General features: G+C 44.4%; 1 protein-coding gene across 1 annotated transcript in view; it reads left to right on the top strand.

Moving 5' to 3' along the window:
* The window catches only part of rapgefl1 (Rap guanine nucleotide exchange factor (GEF)-like 1), a gene marked incomplete at its 5' end in the record, with an annotated part of 85536 nt that overhangs the window by 59971 nt on the left and 11869 nt on the right, over positions 1 to 13696 (top strand). The window contains 9 exons of the mRNA XM_079521354.1: positions 1258 to 1355; positions 2949 to 3061; positions 3910 to 4077; positions 5319 to 5416; positions 6847 to 6969; positions 9253 to 9431; positions 10571 to 10661; positions 11111 to 11161; positions 11366 to 11453. Of these exons, the coding sequence (XP_079377480.1) occupies positions 1258 to 1355; positions 2949 to 3061; positions 3910 to 4077; positions 5319 to 5416; positions 6847 to 6969; positions 9253 to 9431; positions 10571 to 10661; positions 11111 to 11161; positions 11366 to 11453 (1009 nt within the window). The remainder of the gene's footprint in view (positions 1 to 1257; positions 1356 to 2948; positions 3062 to 3909; positions 4078 to 5318; positions 5417 to 6846; positions 6970 to 9252; positions 9432 to 10570; positions 10662 to 11110; positions 11162 to 11365; positions 11454 to 13696) is intronic.

The following is a 13696-nucleotide window of genomic DNA, read 5'->3' as shown; positions in this document are numbered from 1 at the left end:
CCCGCCCCCTTTCATGACGACGCCAGGCCCAGGAAATGAATCCCAATGCATTTTTCCCCATAGACATTTCAAAAAGTATTTATTTAAAGACCGTTTAAGCGTCGTACGAAGCCAACTCGAGTCGTGACAAATCATGACAACAAACACAAAAAGAAAAACAACAAAAAAAGTGTTGTAACCTGCCGTTTTTTTCTACTTTCTAATTCTTTGTTTGGCCCAAAACATTGTGTTTATTGTCATGATTTGTCACGACAAGAGTTGGCTCTGTCCGCGGCGTAAACGTCTTTAAATAAATACTTTCTGAAAAGTCTATGAGGAAAATGAACGGGGATTTCTTTTCCGGGTCTCTCGAGGGGGCGGGACTGCAACGCTCTATACAATAGATGGATAGAAATCTGGTCTGAGTCTGGTTCTCAAAAAAAAAATTCATTTGAAGGACGACTCCCAAATTGATATTGTTACTGTCGGGTGAAAGCCTCATTTGTCCAAAACCATTCCCTTTTTATTATTATTATTATAGAATAGTGAAATATAGCTGATCCACAAGCTCACGATGTGTCGCTTCGGGACGCGTTGTGAACTTGTAGATCTGCTATTTTCAATACTTTTGTGCGACACTCTAGTATGATTTAAGTGGGTCATTCGTTCATGAAAATGCATTTCTGAATACATATTCCGCAATTTCCGCCCGATACAAATATTGCAAGATGTGTGTTGTCAAGACCCAACTTTGAGAACAACACACGCGCAGTCCCGCACGCACACACTCACACACACACACACACACACACACACACACACACACACACACACACACACACACACACACACACACACACACACACACACACACACCGGATGGCAGCGGATGAGTTTGGCTGCCAGTTGCTAGGGTGGTCAAGGTTGTTATAGTAACGGAAGTGACTCGGTTCCACGCACCTTGGGAATTTGGCTGTCTTAACGCCTTTTACACATGCATGCCCGCACGCACGCACAGCGCACGCACACACACACACACACACACACATACACACACACACACATACACACACACACACACACACACACACACTATATATATACTGTACAGTTTCAGTCTCTGAGGAGATGTGCTGATATTTGTTAGATGATTGTGTGTAACCAGAGCATTGATTTGTTTCCGTGTGTGTGTGTGTGTGTGTGCGTGTGCGTGTGCGTGTGCGTGTGTGTGTGTGTGTGTGCGTGTGTGTGCACGTGTGTATGTGTGTGTGTGTGCAGGAGCTGTACATGAGTGCGGTTCAGGAGTTGAGTGCTCATCCAGAGCTGGTGGAAGATGTTCTCAAACTGCAGCGATGGACAGAGATCCTCCACTGCCCGTAAGAACACAACCTTCTCAGCTCCCATTGGCCAATGGCCACCACTGATGTGATGTCACTCATTAAGAACACAGCCTTCTCAGCTCCCATTGGCCAATGGCCACCACTGATGTGATGTCACTCATTAAGAACACAGCCTTCTCAGCTCCCATTGGCCAATGGCCACCACTGATGTGATGTCACTCATTAAGAACACAACCTTCTCAGCTCCCATTGGCCAATGGCCACCACTGATGTGATGTCACTCATTAAGAACACAACCTTCTCAGCTCCCATTGGCCAATGGCCACCACTGATGTGATGTCACTCATTAAGAACACAGCCTTCTCAGCTCCCATTGGCCAATGGCCACCACTGATGTGATGTCACTCATTAAGAACACAGCCTTCTCAGCTCCCATTGGCCAATGGCCACCACTGATGTGATGTCACTCATTAAGAACACATCCTTCTCAGCTCCCATTGGCCAATGGCCATCACTGATGTGATGTCACTCATTAAGAACACATCCTTCTCAGCTCCCATTGGCCAATGGCCATCACTGATGTGATGTCACTCATTAAGAACACAGCCTTCTCAGCTCCCATTGGCCAATGGCCACCACTGATGTGATGTCACTCATTAAGAACACAGCCTTCTCAGCTCCCATTGGCCAATGGCCACCACTGATGTGATGTCACTCATTAAGAACATAGCCTTCTCAGCTCTTATTGGCCAATGGCCACCACTGATGTGATGTCACTCATTAAGAACACAGCCTTCTCAGCTCTTATTGGCCAATGGCCACCACTGGTTTTAGACAAAGAGAAAAGAACCCGCATTCTCATCTGCTCCAAAAGTTATACTTTATTGACGGTCATCTTTTTCTGATGTAACTTTTGATCCCAGCACCTCTACTAAGTGATGTGCGTATTTTATTAGTTTATTACCGATGTCACTCATTTGGAAGGACATGCTGCACGCTAAAGCTCACAACACGTAACGCTGTGACGTGCTGTGAGCTTTAGGATGGGTTCAGCTTGTAAGTGTAGATTGACTGAAGCACGATGGTCAGCACACACTTTACCATTGCAATCAATACGTGACCATGACCCTGTCAACTTAAAAACAAAACAAACAAACAAAAAAGGTTTCTGTGGACACTAGGGCTTATTATTATTATTATTATTAAAAGAAAATCCCCGTAGAAAATGACTAGAAAACAGGGTACCAAGCAGCGGAAGAGGGACAGCGTGCGCTCTGCTCGGATCCAATAAAAAAATAACAATTTGTATTGTCCTTGTCACATAAATGAGTGAAAATGAGAGAAAAGAAATTCTCACACATTCAAGGAATATTTTAAAATGTAATGTTATTTTCCCAGCAGCCCTAGTGGACACGGCCCCTGATGAAAGGTCAAAGTTCAACGGTGGCTGCATGGCGCCGCCTTTGGAACTATTGGCCTAAGTACAGTAGGGAGCCTTGTAATTACTGTGTGTGTGTGCACATGTGACTGTGTGTGTGTGACTGTGTGTGTGTGCACGTGTGACTGTGTGTGTGTGTGTGACTGTGTGTGTGCGTGCGTGTGTGTGTGCGTGTGCGTGCGTGTGTACAGGTCAGAGGAGGAGAGAGAGAACAGGAAGAAGCAGGTCCGGCCGTTGTTCCGACACTTCCGACGCATCGATGCCTGTCTGCAACCCAGAGAGGCTTTCAGAGGCTCTGACGAGAGTGAGAGACGCACGCACGCACGCACACACGCACGCACGCACGCATACACACACACACACACACACACACTAGGGCATTAAGCAACTAGTCGACTAGTTTACTAGTCTACTAGTAAATCCACTAGTCGACCTTGTTGATACTAGTTGACTAGTTGATAAGAAAAAAAAGAAAGACATTTTTTTTTTTTTTTAATCCCGATTTTGTAGGCCTCAAGATCAAGTAGATTATAGTTATAGTCACCAATGTACACAGTTTTTAAATGTACAAATATTTTAAAAAAATGTGTCTTTCTTTTCTTTTTTTACATAATAGGTAGTTAAACAACTAGTCGACTAGTAAACTAGGCAACTAGTCAACTAGTAAGAATGACTAGAAGTGAATGCCCTAACACACACACACACATTATGGATAACTAGTGGTTCTCCACCTTCTTTGGATCAGGGCCAAACATTCGAAACATTCGTAAGCATTCGCGGTCACAGCGTGCGTTTTCAGAGCAGTTTATTTTTAATGATCAATCAATCGATTGATGTGTTTCCCGGCTTGGATCAATGGAACAAAACAAAAAAAGGAAATAAAGGAAAAAAAAAAAACTGGACGCGTTTTTCGGAAAACCCGATGGAGAAACACCGCTAGAAATCAGAAAGACGCGCTCTTTGTGCAGGTACCTTTATTGTGAAATTGGCTAAGCTTTGTGATTTGGGAAATAAAAAAAAATTGTTCTAATTCTAAAGCTACGTTACTTGCTGTTTTCACTCACAAGTGTGTGTGTGTGTGTGTGTGTGTGTGTGTGCATGTGCATGTGCGCGTGCGTGTGCGCGTGTGTGCGTGCGTGCGTGCGTGTGCAGTCTTCTGCAGGGTGTACACTCCGGACCACTCGTACGTGACCATCCGGAGTCGCCTGTCGTGTCGCGTTGGGGAGATCCTGGCCCTGGTCCGGGAGAAGCTCCAGTACAGCGAGGAGCAGCCCGCTCTGCCCGGAAACATCATCCTGGTGGCGGTCACCTCAGCTGGAGGTAGAACACCATGCGCACGCACGCACGCACACACACACACACACACACAGCGAGGAGCAGCCCGCTCTGCCCGGAAACATCATCCTGGTGGCGGTCACCTCAGCTGGAGGTAGGACACCATGCGCACACAGCCACGCACGCAGGGGCGGCTGTGGCTCAGGAGGTAGAGCAGGTCGTCCAATGATCCATGGGTCGGCGGTTCGAATCCCGGCTCCTCCTGTCTACATGTCGAAGTGTCCTTGGGCAAGACACTGAACCCCAAATTGCTCCCGATGTGCAGCCTTGCATGGCTTCCGCCGCAATCGGTGTATGAATGCGTGTGTGAATGGGTGAATGGGTAATGCACAATCTATGTAAAGCGCCTTGGATAAAGGCGCTATATAAATGCACCATTTACCATTTACCATTTACGCACACACACACCAGTGTTGTTTTCGTCAACTAAAACTATGACGAAAAATGTCGACTACCTTTTTTCACTGGCAAAAACGACATAAAAACTAAATAAAAACTAAGCCATGATGACTAAAACTATATGACTAAATATACTGACAATTTCTTCACCAAATTAAAAACTAGACTAAAATGTTAGGAAGGGACTAGTGGACAAGAGATCCAGTATAAGTCATTTTACACTTGGTTGCATGCTGAAAATAGCTGATCTACAAGCTCACAACGCGTCGCGCTGCGACGCGTTGTGAGCTTGTAGATCGGCTATTTTCAGCGAGTGTAAAAACAGTCATTACGACGGCATCAAGGCCCACCCAAATACATTTTAGTTGACTAAATCAACTGTAGACTTAGTCGACTAAAATCGTATGACATTTAGTCGACTAAAACTAGACTAACACTAAAACATTCCAGGTGACTAAAATGTGACTGAAACTAATTGAAAACTATTGAAGAGACTAATGACTAAAACTAAAATCAAAATGTGCCGCCAAAAACAACACTGACACACACACACACTATCATACAAAACGGTTACTTTTCAGGTTTCAAATTAAAAAAAATCTGCAAAAGTTTGGAGATCTGTCGTGGATCTGCTACTTTTGATGATGTCATGTGACGCTGTAGTATGATGGGCGTTATTTTACTAAAGAATACACGAGAATCTGTCCACACTGACTACTTTGTGTGTGTGTGTGTGTGTGTGCGCGTTTGTGTGTGCTTGTGTGTGTGTGTGTGTGTGTGTGTGTGTGTGTGTGTGTGTGTGTGCGCGTGTGCGTGCGTCCATTCAGAGAAGGCAGTTTTCCGACCCAGCGACGAAGCTGTTTTCACGACGTTGGGAGTGAACACACACCTGTTCACCTGTGAACCATCAGAACTGGACTCACTGGTAACACTGACATTCTTCTACAGAAAATAATTTCACCTACTCGTTTTTCACTTGGAAGTTTTGAAGGTTAAGTTTAAGTTGTCTTGTCTGTCTGTCTGTCTGACTGTCTGACTGACTGGTCCTATGTTTCGGAGCATTTTAAGATCATAATTGTCACAAAACAATGTCAAATATCTACGTTTGGCTCAGAGTAAAAGAGCCAACATCCGGCCTCTTAACCCATTTAGGCCTGACGTTGAAATTTAAAAAACGTCTTCTAAATTCTGAAGATCTGAATCCTGAAATACCAGTCAGTATTTCTCAATATTTCATGTCAAGGACCGCAGAAATTATATGTAATTGGCCACCGACCCCCATCTGAAAATATGTTGTTCCAGGGACCCCCCCAGAAGCAAAGATTTGAGTTAAAAACGTTCGCTCTGAAAGAATATATATTCAAAGATTTGTGCCACATTTTGACGATTTTTCAAAAATAGCAGACCTACAAGCTTGTAGCGTGGCACTCGGTGCCGCGCTATGAGCTTGTAGATCTGCTATTTTTCAATAGCTAAATTATAACATTACGCTTAAAATACCAAAAGGGGTTCCCGCCCAGAATATGATCCCTGAGATCCAAAGAGTTCCCAAAGCTGAGCCAGAACATGTTGGGGGTGATTTGGCTCAGTTTGAGAAACGTTTGAGAACTACTGATTTTAGAAGAACATCACAATATCAAAGGGTTAAATTAATTTCACTCCGAAGCCACAAAGATGTGGAACGCCCTACCGACACTCGTAAAGGAATGTGAATCCCTTCAAAACCTGCCCTCAAAGAGCACTTGCGGATGGCTGCAAAAATTCAAAACTGGCTCTAGTATAAAAATAAAAAAAGTCAGAGTCCCCCCCTGACACTTTACTGTACATATTTTTTATTTGATTACTAACCGTTTATATGATGTTTTTAATTATTATTATTTTTCTGCATGACATGATATATTATATCATGTCATTAAATGTTCAGAACATTTAATGAAACAAGCCTTGGTTTTTTTGTAATCCTCTTAGCAGACCTTGCATTGAACTGTGCTTTCCTATTACTTATTCTACACTGTTAATTTCAATCAATCAATCAATCACACATCCTAACATCTCTCTCGCCTTCTGTTCATCTCTCTCTCTCTCTCTCTCTCTCTCTCTCTCTCTCTCTCTCTCTGTCTCTCTCTGTCTCTCTCTCTCTGTGTCTCTGTCTCTCTCTCTCTCTCTCTCTCTCTCTCTCTCTCTCTCTCTCTCTCTCTCTCTCTCTCTCTCTCTCTCTCTCTCTCTCTCTGTCTCTGTCTCTCTGTCTCTCTCTGTCTCTCTCTCTCTGTGTCTCTGTCTCTCTCTCTCTGTCTCTGTCTCTGTCTCTCTATCTCTGTCTCTCTCTCTCTCTCTCTCTCTCTCTCTCCCTGTCAGCTTCCTCTTCCTGAAGAGATCCACTGGTCGCCGGGCGACAGTAAACTACACGACATGTCGGCAGAGGAAGTCTCCAATCAGCTCGTGGTGTTTGACTGGGAGCTGTTCAGCTGTGTGCATGAGGTCAGTGCTGGGCTGGGAACCCCTTTTGGTGTTTTTAAGCATTATGTTATACTTTAGCTGTTGAAAAATAGCAGATCTACAAGCTCATGAGCTTGTAGGTCTGCTATTTTTGAAAAATCGTGAAAATGTGGCGCAAATCTTTTGAGTATATATTCTTTCAGAGCGAACGTTTTTAACTCAAATATTTGCTTCTATGGGGGGGTCCCTGGAACAACATATTAGGAGATGTGGGTCGGCGACTGACAGAAACATAGGATCTTTCAGAAAACTGTCAGGATTTAGAAGACATTTGTAGAATCGTCCTCGGCTCGAACTGGGTTAAAACCCCATACGCTGTCGAGGGGAGTTCCCCGGGGACTGTTTTTCCACTCCACAATAAATATCTCCGCTGAGCGTAGGCGATCTACGAGCTTCACAACACGTACTCGCATTGAATGTAGGTCCCATACACAGAGCCGGATTTACCTTGCTGAGGGCCCCCGGGCTGGAGCAAATTTGAGGGCCCCCCTTGGGACGCGCGGCGAAGCCGCGCGTCCCGCGTTTTGGCCGAGCGGCGCAGCCGCGAGGCCGAAAAAAATGTGGGCTATTTTGTTTTCATTTTGGGGTACCCAGGCCCCTAAAAAGAGAGGCAGGCAGGCAGAAGCTCTCAATGGTTTAACCATAATACAACTAAATACAATAACAATACACACATTTCACTTGAATTGGATTTCACTTTACAATTTTATAATTCAAAAAAAAAAAAAAAAAAAAAATATTTTTTTTTTTTTTTTTTTTTGGGGCCCCCCTAGTCGGGGGCCCCCGGGCTTCAGCCCACCCTAGCCCAACGGTAAGTCCGGCTCTGCCCATACAGTACGTCAGACAAGACAACTTGTACCCGATTGGCTAGTCCTATACGCTATACACACAACAACATGCTTACTGTATCGTTTGCCCACTGGCAGCGTGCACGAGGAGAACAGCATCATGAAGGGCTTTGCAAACGGGCAGCGAGGAACGCACACGTTGTTGCCTGGATCAACGACGGGTCTCCTCCAGGTCTGCTCAAGAGGGCCGCGACAACGCAAGCGTAAAAAAAAAAAGCTAAACCGAATCCAGGTACGGTGAGTGAGCCTCGGGCGTGTGCACGAAACAAGCGCGCGTGCAACAAATTCACTTCACGGGACCGCGCTCACGTAAATACGCTTGCGTTGTCGCACCGCGACTTCTCCGAGCCAAAAACGCAGGTCTCATTGAAAATGAACTAAAGGCGCGTTTTATCGCTCCCCGTTTGCAAGGCCCTTAATGCTGATCTTTTCATCTTTTCTTTTTGCCGCAGAGACGCGCGCGCACACGCACGCACGCACGCACGTGCACACACACACAGGTGAAAACATGATCTCCAGTAGAAGGGTCCATACACTTTAACGGTGTACCCACAGTCCACACCTCTACAAAGTGCTGACCTGCTGCATGTGCATAAAACGGTGAATAAACAGCACGGTGAAGCAGCATTCTGCCTCTACGGGCTGACGGCTCGGAATCGGTGAACTCCCACCATTACTTTACCATTACCATACACTTTAGACAGGCAGCCTCTGTAGAAAGCTGTAAAGTACTGCTCAAAACCTATTTTTTTCACTCTTGCTTTTAGTAGATTTTTTTAAAATCTCTGTGTTATTCTGCACTGTTTTGCCCGATCCACTGCCTTTTTTTGCTTTTGCTCATCTCTTTTGCTTTGATGTTAAATTCGTGTAGCTTTTTCTGTAAAGCACTCTGTTTTTAAAATGCTGTGTAAAGCAGTGGTTCCCAAAGTGGGGTCCGGGGACCCCCAGGGGTCCTTGAGGGAGTTCCAGGGGGGTCCCCAGCTAAATGATAGTTTGGAACCAAATGGACCCTTATGGGTCTGTAACTCCGCGTGTACAAATGCACCCGTTAAGGTCCATTTGGTTCCATTTGTACACTCTCTGAGTTAAATTAACATTGACTTTACAATATAAATTGGGGGTACCAGGAGATAGAAATGTCATTAAATGGGGGTCCATAGACTAATGCATGTCAAACTGGGGGGTCCTTGAAATTTAACGGGTTGCGAATCACTGCTGGAGCCGTAAAAATCTTCTCTTATGGGGCTCCCTGGCATATCTTTTCAAATGGGGGTCTGCGGGCTAATTGGTGTCAATTTTAGGGGTCCTTGGCATGAAAAAGTTTGGGAACCACTGGTGTAAATCACTTTATTATTATTATTATTATTATCCGTTTACATGATCGTGTCTCTTCTTCGCTGGTGTCCTCCTGCCCCAGGTGGAGTTTGTGTGCTACGTGTTTCACGGGGAGCAGTCTCGGTGGCGCCCCCTCAACCTGGAGCTGGTTCTGCAGCGCTGCAGCGAGGTGCAGCACTGGGTCGCCACGGAGATCCTCCAGTGTCAGTCTCTGCCCAAGAGAGTCCAGCTGCTCCGCAAGTTCATCAAGATAGCAGCTCTGTGAGTCTTAATTATCTCATGACCATCTTAACCACTTAAAAGTCCCGTAGTGTTAAAGGTCAAGGAGACGTCCTTCCTATAGACTAGAGTTGGTAAACAGCCAGAAGAAGTGACCATATTTGGGCGACGGATCGCCATAGTAGTGACCCCTCAGTCACATCGTAGCCGCACCCCCTAAAGCACGCCCTGCTTTATTATTGTCTGTTTTACTCTGACCATAATCTACTAGGTTTACGTCACGCTGCGTCGAAGACGTTTTGAAACCACTGAGACGGAAATGTTTTTTACCGAGCTGAGAAATGGGGTCATTTTGTCATAAATACTTCTTCCAGTGAAGCCGTGAGAATGAATGCAATCTCCCGCTTGGTTGAAACCCGGTCACTCCACGACGTTTCGGATTTAGCTTTCAAAGCTAATCTAGTAATACGTTTAATAATGTCACGTGACTACTTTATGCGTAGTCTATATACATTTTATGATAAATGTGTTATACCAGTAGGTGGAAAAAGTACTCAATTGTTTACTTAAGTGAAAGTATCAATACTGCAATTTAGAACTACTCCGTTACAAGTAAAAGTACGGAATTGAAAATGTGCTTGAGTAAAAGTACAAAAGTATCGGCATCAAAATGTACTTAAAGTACTAAAAGTAAAAGTACTCATATTGCAGAATGTCCCACTTCACAAGTTCAAAATGTGTACAAAGTCTATTGAAAATAGCCGATCTACAAGCTTGTAGATCGGCTATTTTCAAATGGCCAAAATGTATAGGGGTGAAGTGGTTAAGGTCCCTGCACACTGAGCACGTTTTTCTGATTTTTAGCCGCGTTTCTCCATCGGTTTTCCGAAAAACGCGTCCAGTGTGCAACCACCTTTAATGTATGTTTTCTAATCAAAATTAAAATCGACAAAGTAACTAGAGTTTTCAAAGTGAAGTAAAAGTAAAAAATTTGGCTCCGAGGTGTAGTGGAGTAGAAGTAAAAGTACTGGAAATTGGAAATACCCAAGTAAAGTACAAATACCTCAAAATTGTACTTAAGTACCGTACTTAAGTAAAAGTACCTAGTTACTTTCCACCACTGTGTGTTACTATAGATGAAGAAGATGATATTTATAAAGGTTAATGGTGGTGTGTTCCAGATGTAAACAGCAGCAGAACCTGTTGTCTTTCCTGGCTGTGGTTCTGGGTCTGGACAACCCTGCAGTCAGCAGACTGAGACTCACCTGGGAGGTACACGCACGCACACACACACACACACACACACACACACACACACACACACACACACACACACACACACACACACACACACACACACACACACACACACACGGGAGGTACACACACACACATGCGTGCGAGCGCAAACACGCACGCACAGCCGTCGCACGCGCCATACCACCAGCACACATCACTACATAGAAGTATAGGAATGTTATTTGTAAAAGTGTAAACTTCATTCCTCTATCGTACTGCAAATTGAATATAATTAGATTAAAATGATCTGTGTGTGTGTGTGTGTGTGTGTGTGTGTGTGTGTGTGTGTGTGTGTGTGTGTGTGTGTGTGTGTGTGTGTGTGTGTGTGTGTGTGTGTGTGTGTGTGTGTGTGTGTGTGTGTGTGTGTGTGTGTGTGTGTGTGTGTGTGTGTGCGCGCGCTCACCTGCGTGTGTGTTTTTCAGGGCCTACCTGGAAAGTTCAGAAAGCAGTTCCAGCAGTTTGAGGGTCTTGCGGTGAGTAGGAATTTGGTGTTTTTATTAGTCCAGTCTATACCAACTAAACCAAAAAAACTGAAAAGGCAATTAAAATAAGAAATTAAAACGTGTGTGTGTGTGTGTGTGTGTGTGTGTGTGTGTGTGTGTGTGTGTGTGTGTGTGTGTGTGTGTGTGTGTGTGTGTGTGTGTGTGTGTGTGTGTGTGCATGCGCATGCGATGCAGGATCCATCGAGGAACCACAAGTCTTACAGAGAGATGATGTCTAGTCTCAGACCTCCTCTCATACCCTTCACTCCTCTGCTGCTCAAAGGTACACACACACACACACACACACACACACACACACACACACACACACACACACGCACACACACACACCAATGTTATTAGAATGAACTAAAACTCAATCTGGGAACCCATCAGCACGCCCGCGTCCACGTGTAGAGCACGGATGTCACTCTCTTCCGGTGGTGCGTCTTTGTTGTCATTCCTACTAACAACAGGCTCTACACGTTGTAACGGGAGTTGCCGACAGATTGAGCTGCGGAGCTCTGAATCTGTCTTGAGAGATTAACCCCCCGAACACCCGGGGTTATTTAACCCATTAAATCAGAGTTTATAGCAGCGAGATTTATAGCAGTGGAGCACATTTAGCGACGGACCGGATGTTATCCCGGACAGTGGCGTGCACAGACATTTAGGGGCAGGTGCTCAAGTTAAAAAAGGGCACCTTGTGCAGTGCGTGGAACCGGCCGGTTGCCTTAATCCATTTTGGGCGGGAACCCCTTTTGGTGTTAGCATTATGTTATGCTTTAGCTATTGAAAAATAGCAGATCTACAAGCTCATAGCGCGCCACCGAGTGGCGCGCTATGAACTTGTAGGTCTGCTATTTATTTTTTTTCAAAAGGGCACATTGCCAAAAGGGCCCCCCTAGTGTCTATCTGTGCACGCCACTGCCGGATGTAGCTGAAGTAGCTTGATGTAGCCAAAAGCCCAAAACACTCTGGAGGCAGGGTGTTAACTAGAACTAAACCTTTTAAGTCAGAACTACCGGACGGTAGTCTTTGGAAAATAACAAAAGCTAACTGGAAAGATATCCCTTACTTGATAAATACATATTAGTCTTTGTCAATTTGACACGTTTGGCAACACAACAAGCATGGGCTGGCATTGTTTATCGAGGCTGGAATGTTTACGTGACTATAAGCCTAAACTAAACTAAGACATGACAAACAAAACATTTCATACTTACTTAATTAAAAAGTTGAACTGAACTGAAACAAACAAAGCCTCTGTGGAATCTAACTGAAACGATACGGAACAAAAACAAACCTCTGACACACACACCCACACACACACATACACACGTGATGCCGTTATTAATTCAGACAGGTTCATCGTGGGTTTATTAGAACTGGTTATACTACTGTTTAACTGCAATGCTGCTCTGTCTCTGTCTGTCTGTCTCTCTCTCTCTCTCTCTCTCTCTCTCTCTCTCTCTCTCTCTCTGTCTCTCTCTGTCTCTCTCTCTCTCTCTCTCTCTCTCTCTCTCTCTCTCTCTCTCTCTCTCATGGGTGTGTCTGTAAGTAAGCTCTCAGTGCGGCAGAGAGCACACTCCTTAACATTTCTGGGCTGTTGGTGAATAATAAGCACAGGTGGAATCTCCATTTGGTGTCTACAGCAAATGATTCTAGATATTCAGTCATTATGCTGGGGACTCGTGTGCATGTGTGTGTGTGTGCGTGTGCGTGCGATCATGCAGCCTAGTCACCTATTTCGGCTTGTTTTCGTAGACCTGTGTTCTTGTTTCTGTCACAAATTCTGGCAACAGTATACTGGCTCTTGCCCAGCGCATCCTGTCACAGACCAGCGTCCAGTATGTGTCATAATTCTGGACGGGAACCCCTTTTGGTGTTTTAAGCATTATGTTATACTTTAGCTATTGAAAAATAGCAGATCTACAAGCGTGAAAATGTGCCTCAAATCTTTGAATATTATTACAGAGTGAACATATTAACTCAAATCTTTGCTTCTGGGGAGGTCCCTGGAACAACATATTTTCAGATGGGGCGCGGAGGCAAAAGTCCTTGACATGAAATAGTGAGCACCACAGATACAGAAACATAAGGTTTTTCAGAAAACTGTTAGGATTCTCTACGACATTTTTTACATTTCGACATCAGGCCTAAATGGGTTAATGATAATCGTCAACACGTTTGGTTGATTGACATTATTGTTTAAAAAACCCTGCAGGTGTCTGTTTACCGCTTAGCGTATATATATATATATATATATCATAATGTCTGAATGTGTGTCTGTCTGTCAGAAACACTGCCGTAGCTCCTCACTGCCTGCACCAATCACTCCCACTTTTCACACAGGCATTGACCATAATAATATGGAGGTCTTAACGAAGCCCTTTTTTCAATTTAACAAATTGTAACAATCAGCCTTTACTTTGAAAGGTAAATAATTAGCTAAAGGAAAATCAACAGGATCGACAGGTGCTTAGCTTAGTGAAACTTTATTTTGAAGCCCCACAAAGGTAATAA

This window comes from Electrona antarctica, assembly GCF_951216825.1.
Source record: "Electrona antarctica genome assembly, chromosome: 14".
Lineage (NCBI taxonomy): Eukaryota > Metazoa > Chordata > Actinopteri > Myctophiformes > Myctophidae > Electrona > Electrona antarctica.
Note: the sequence above shows the minus strand (reverse complement) of the source record. Positions and strands in the feature narration are given on the sequence as shown.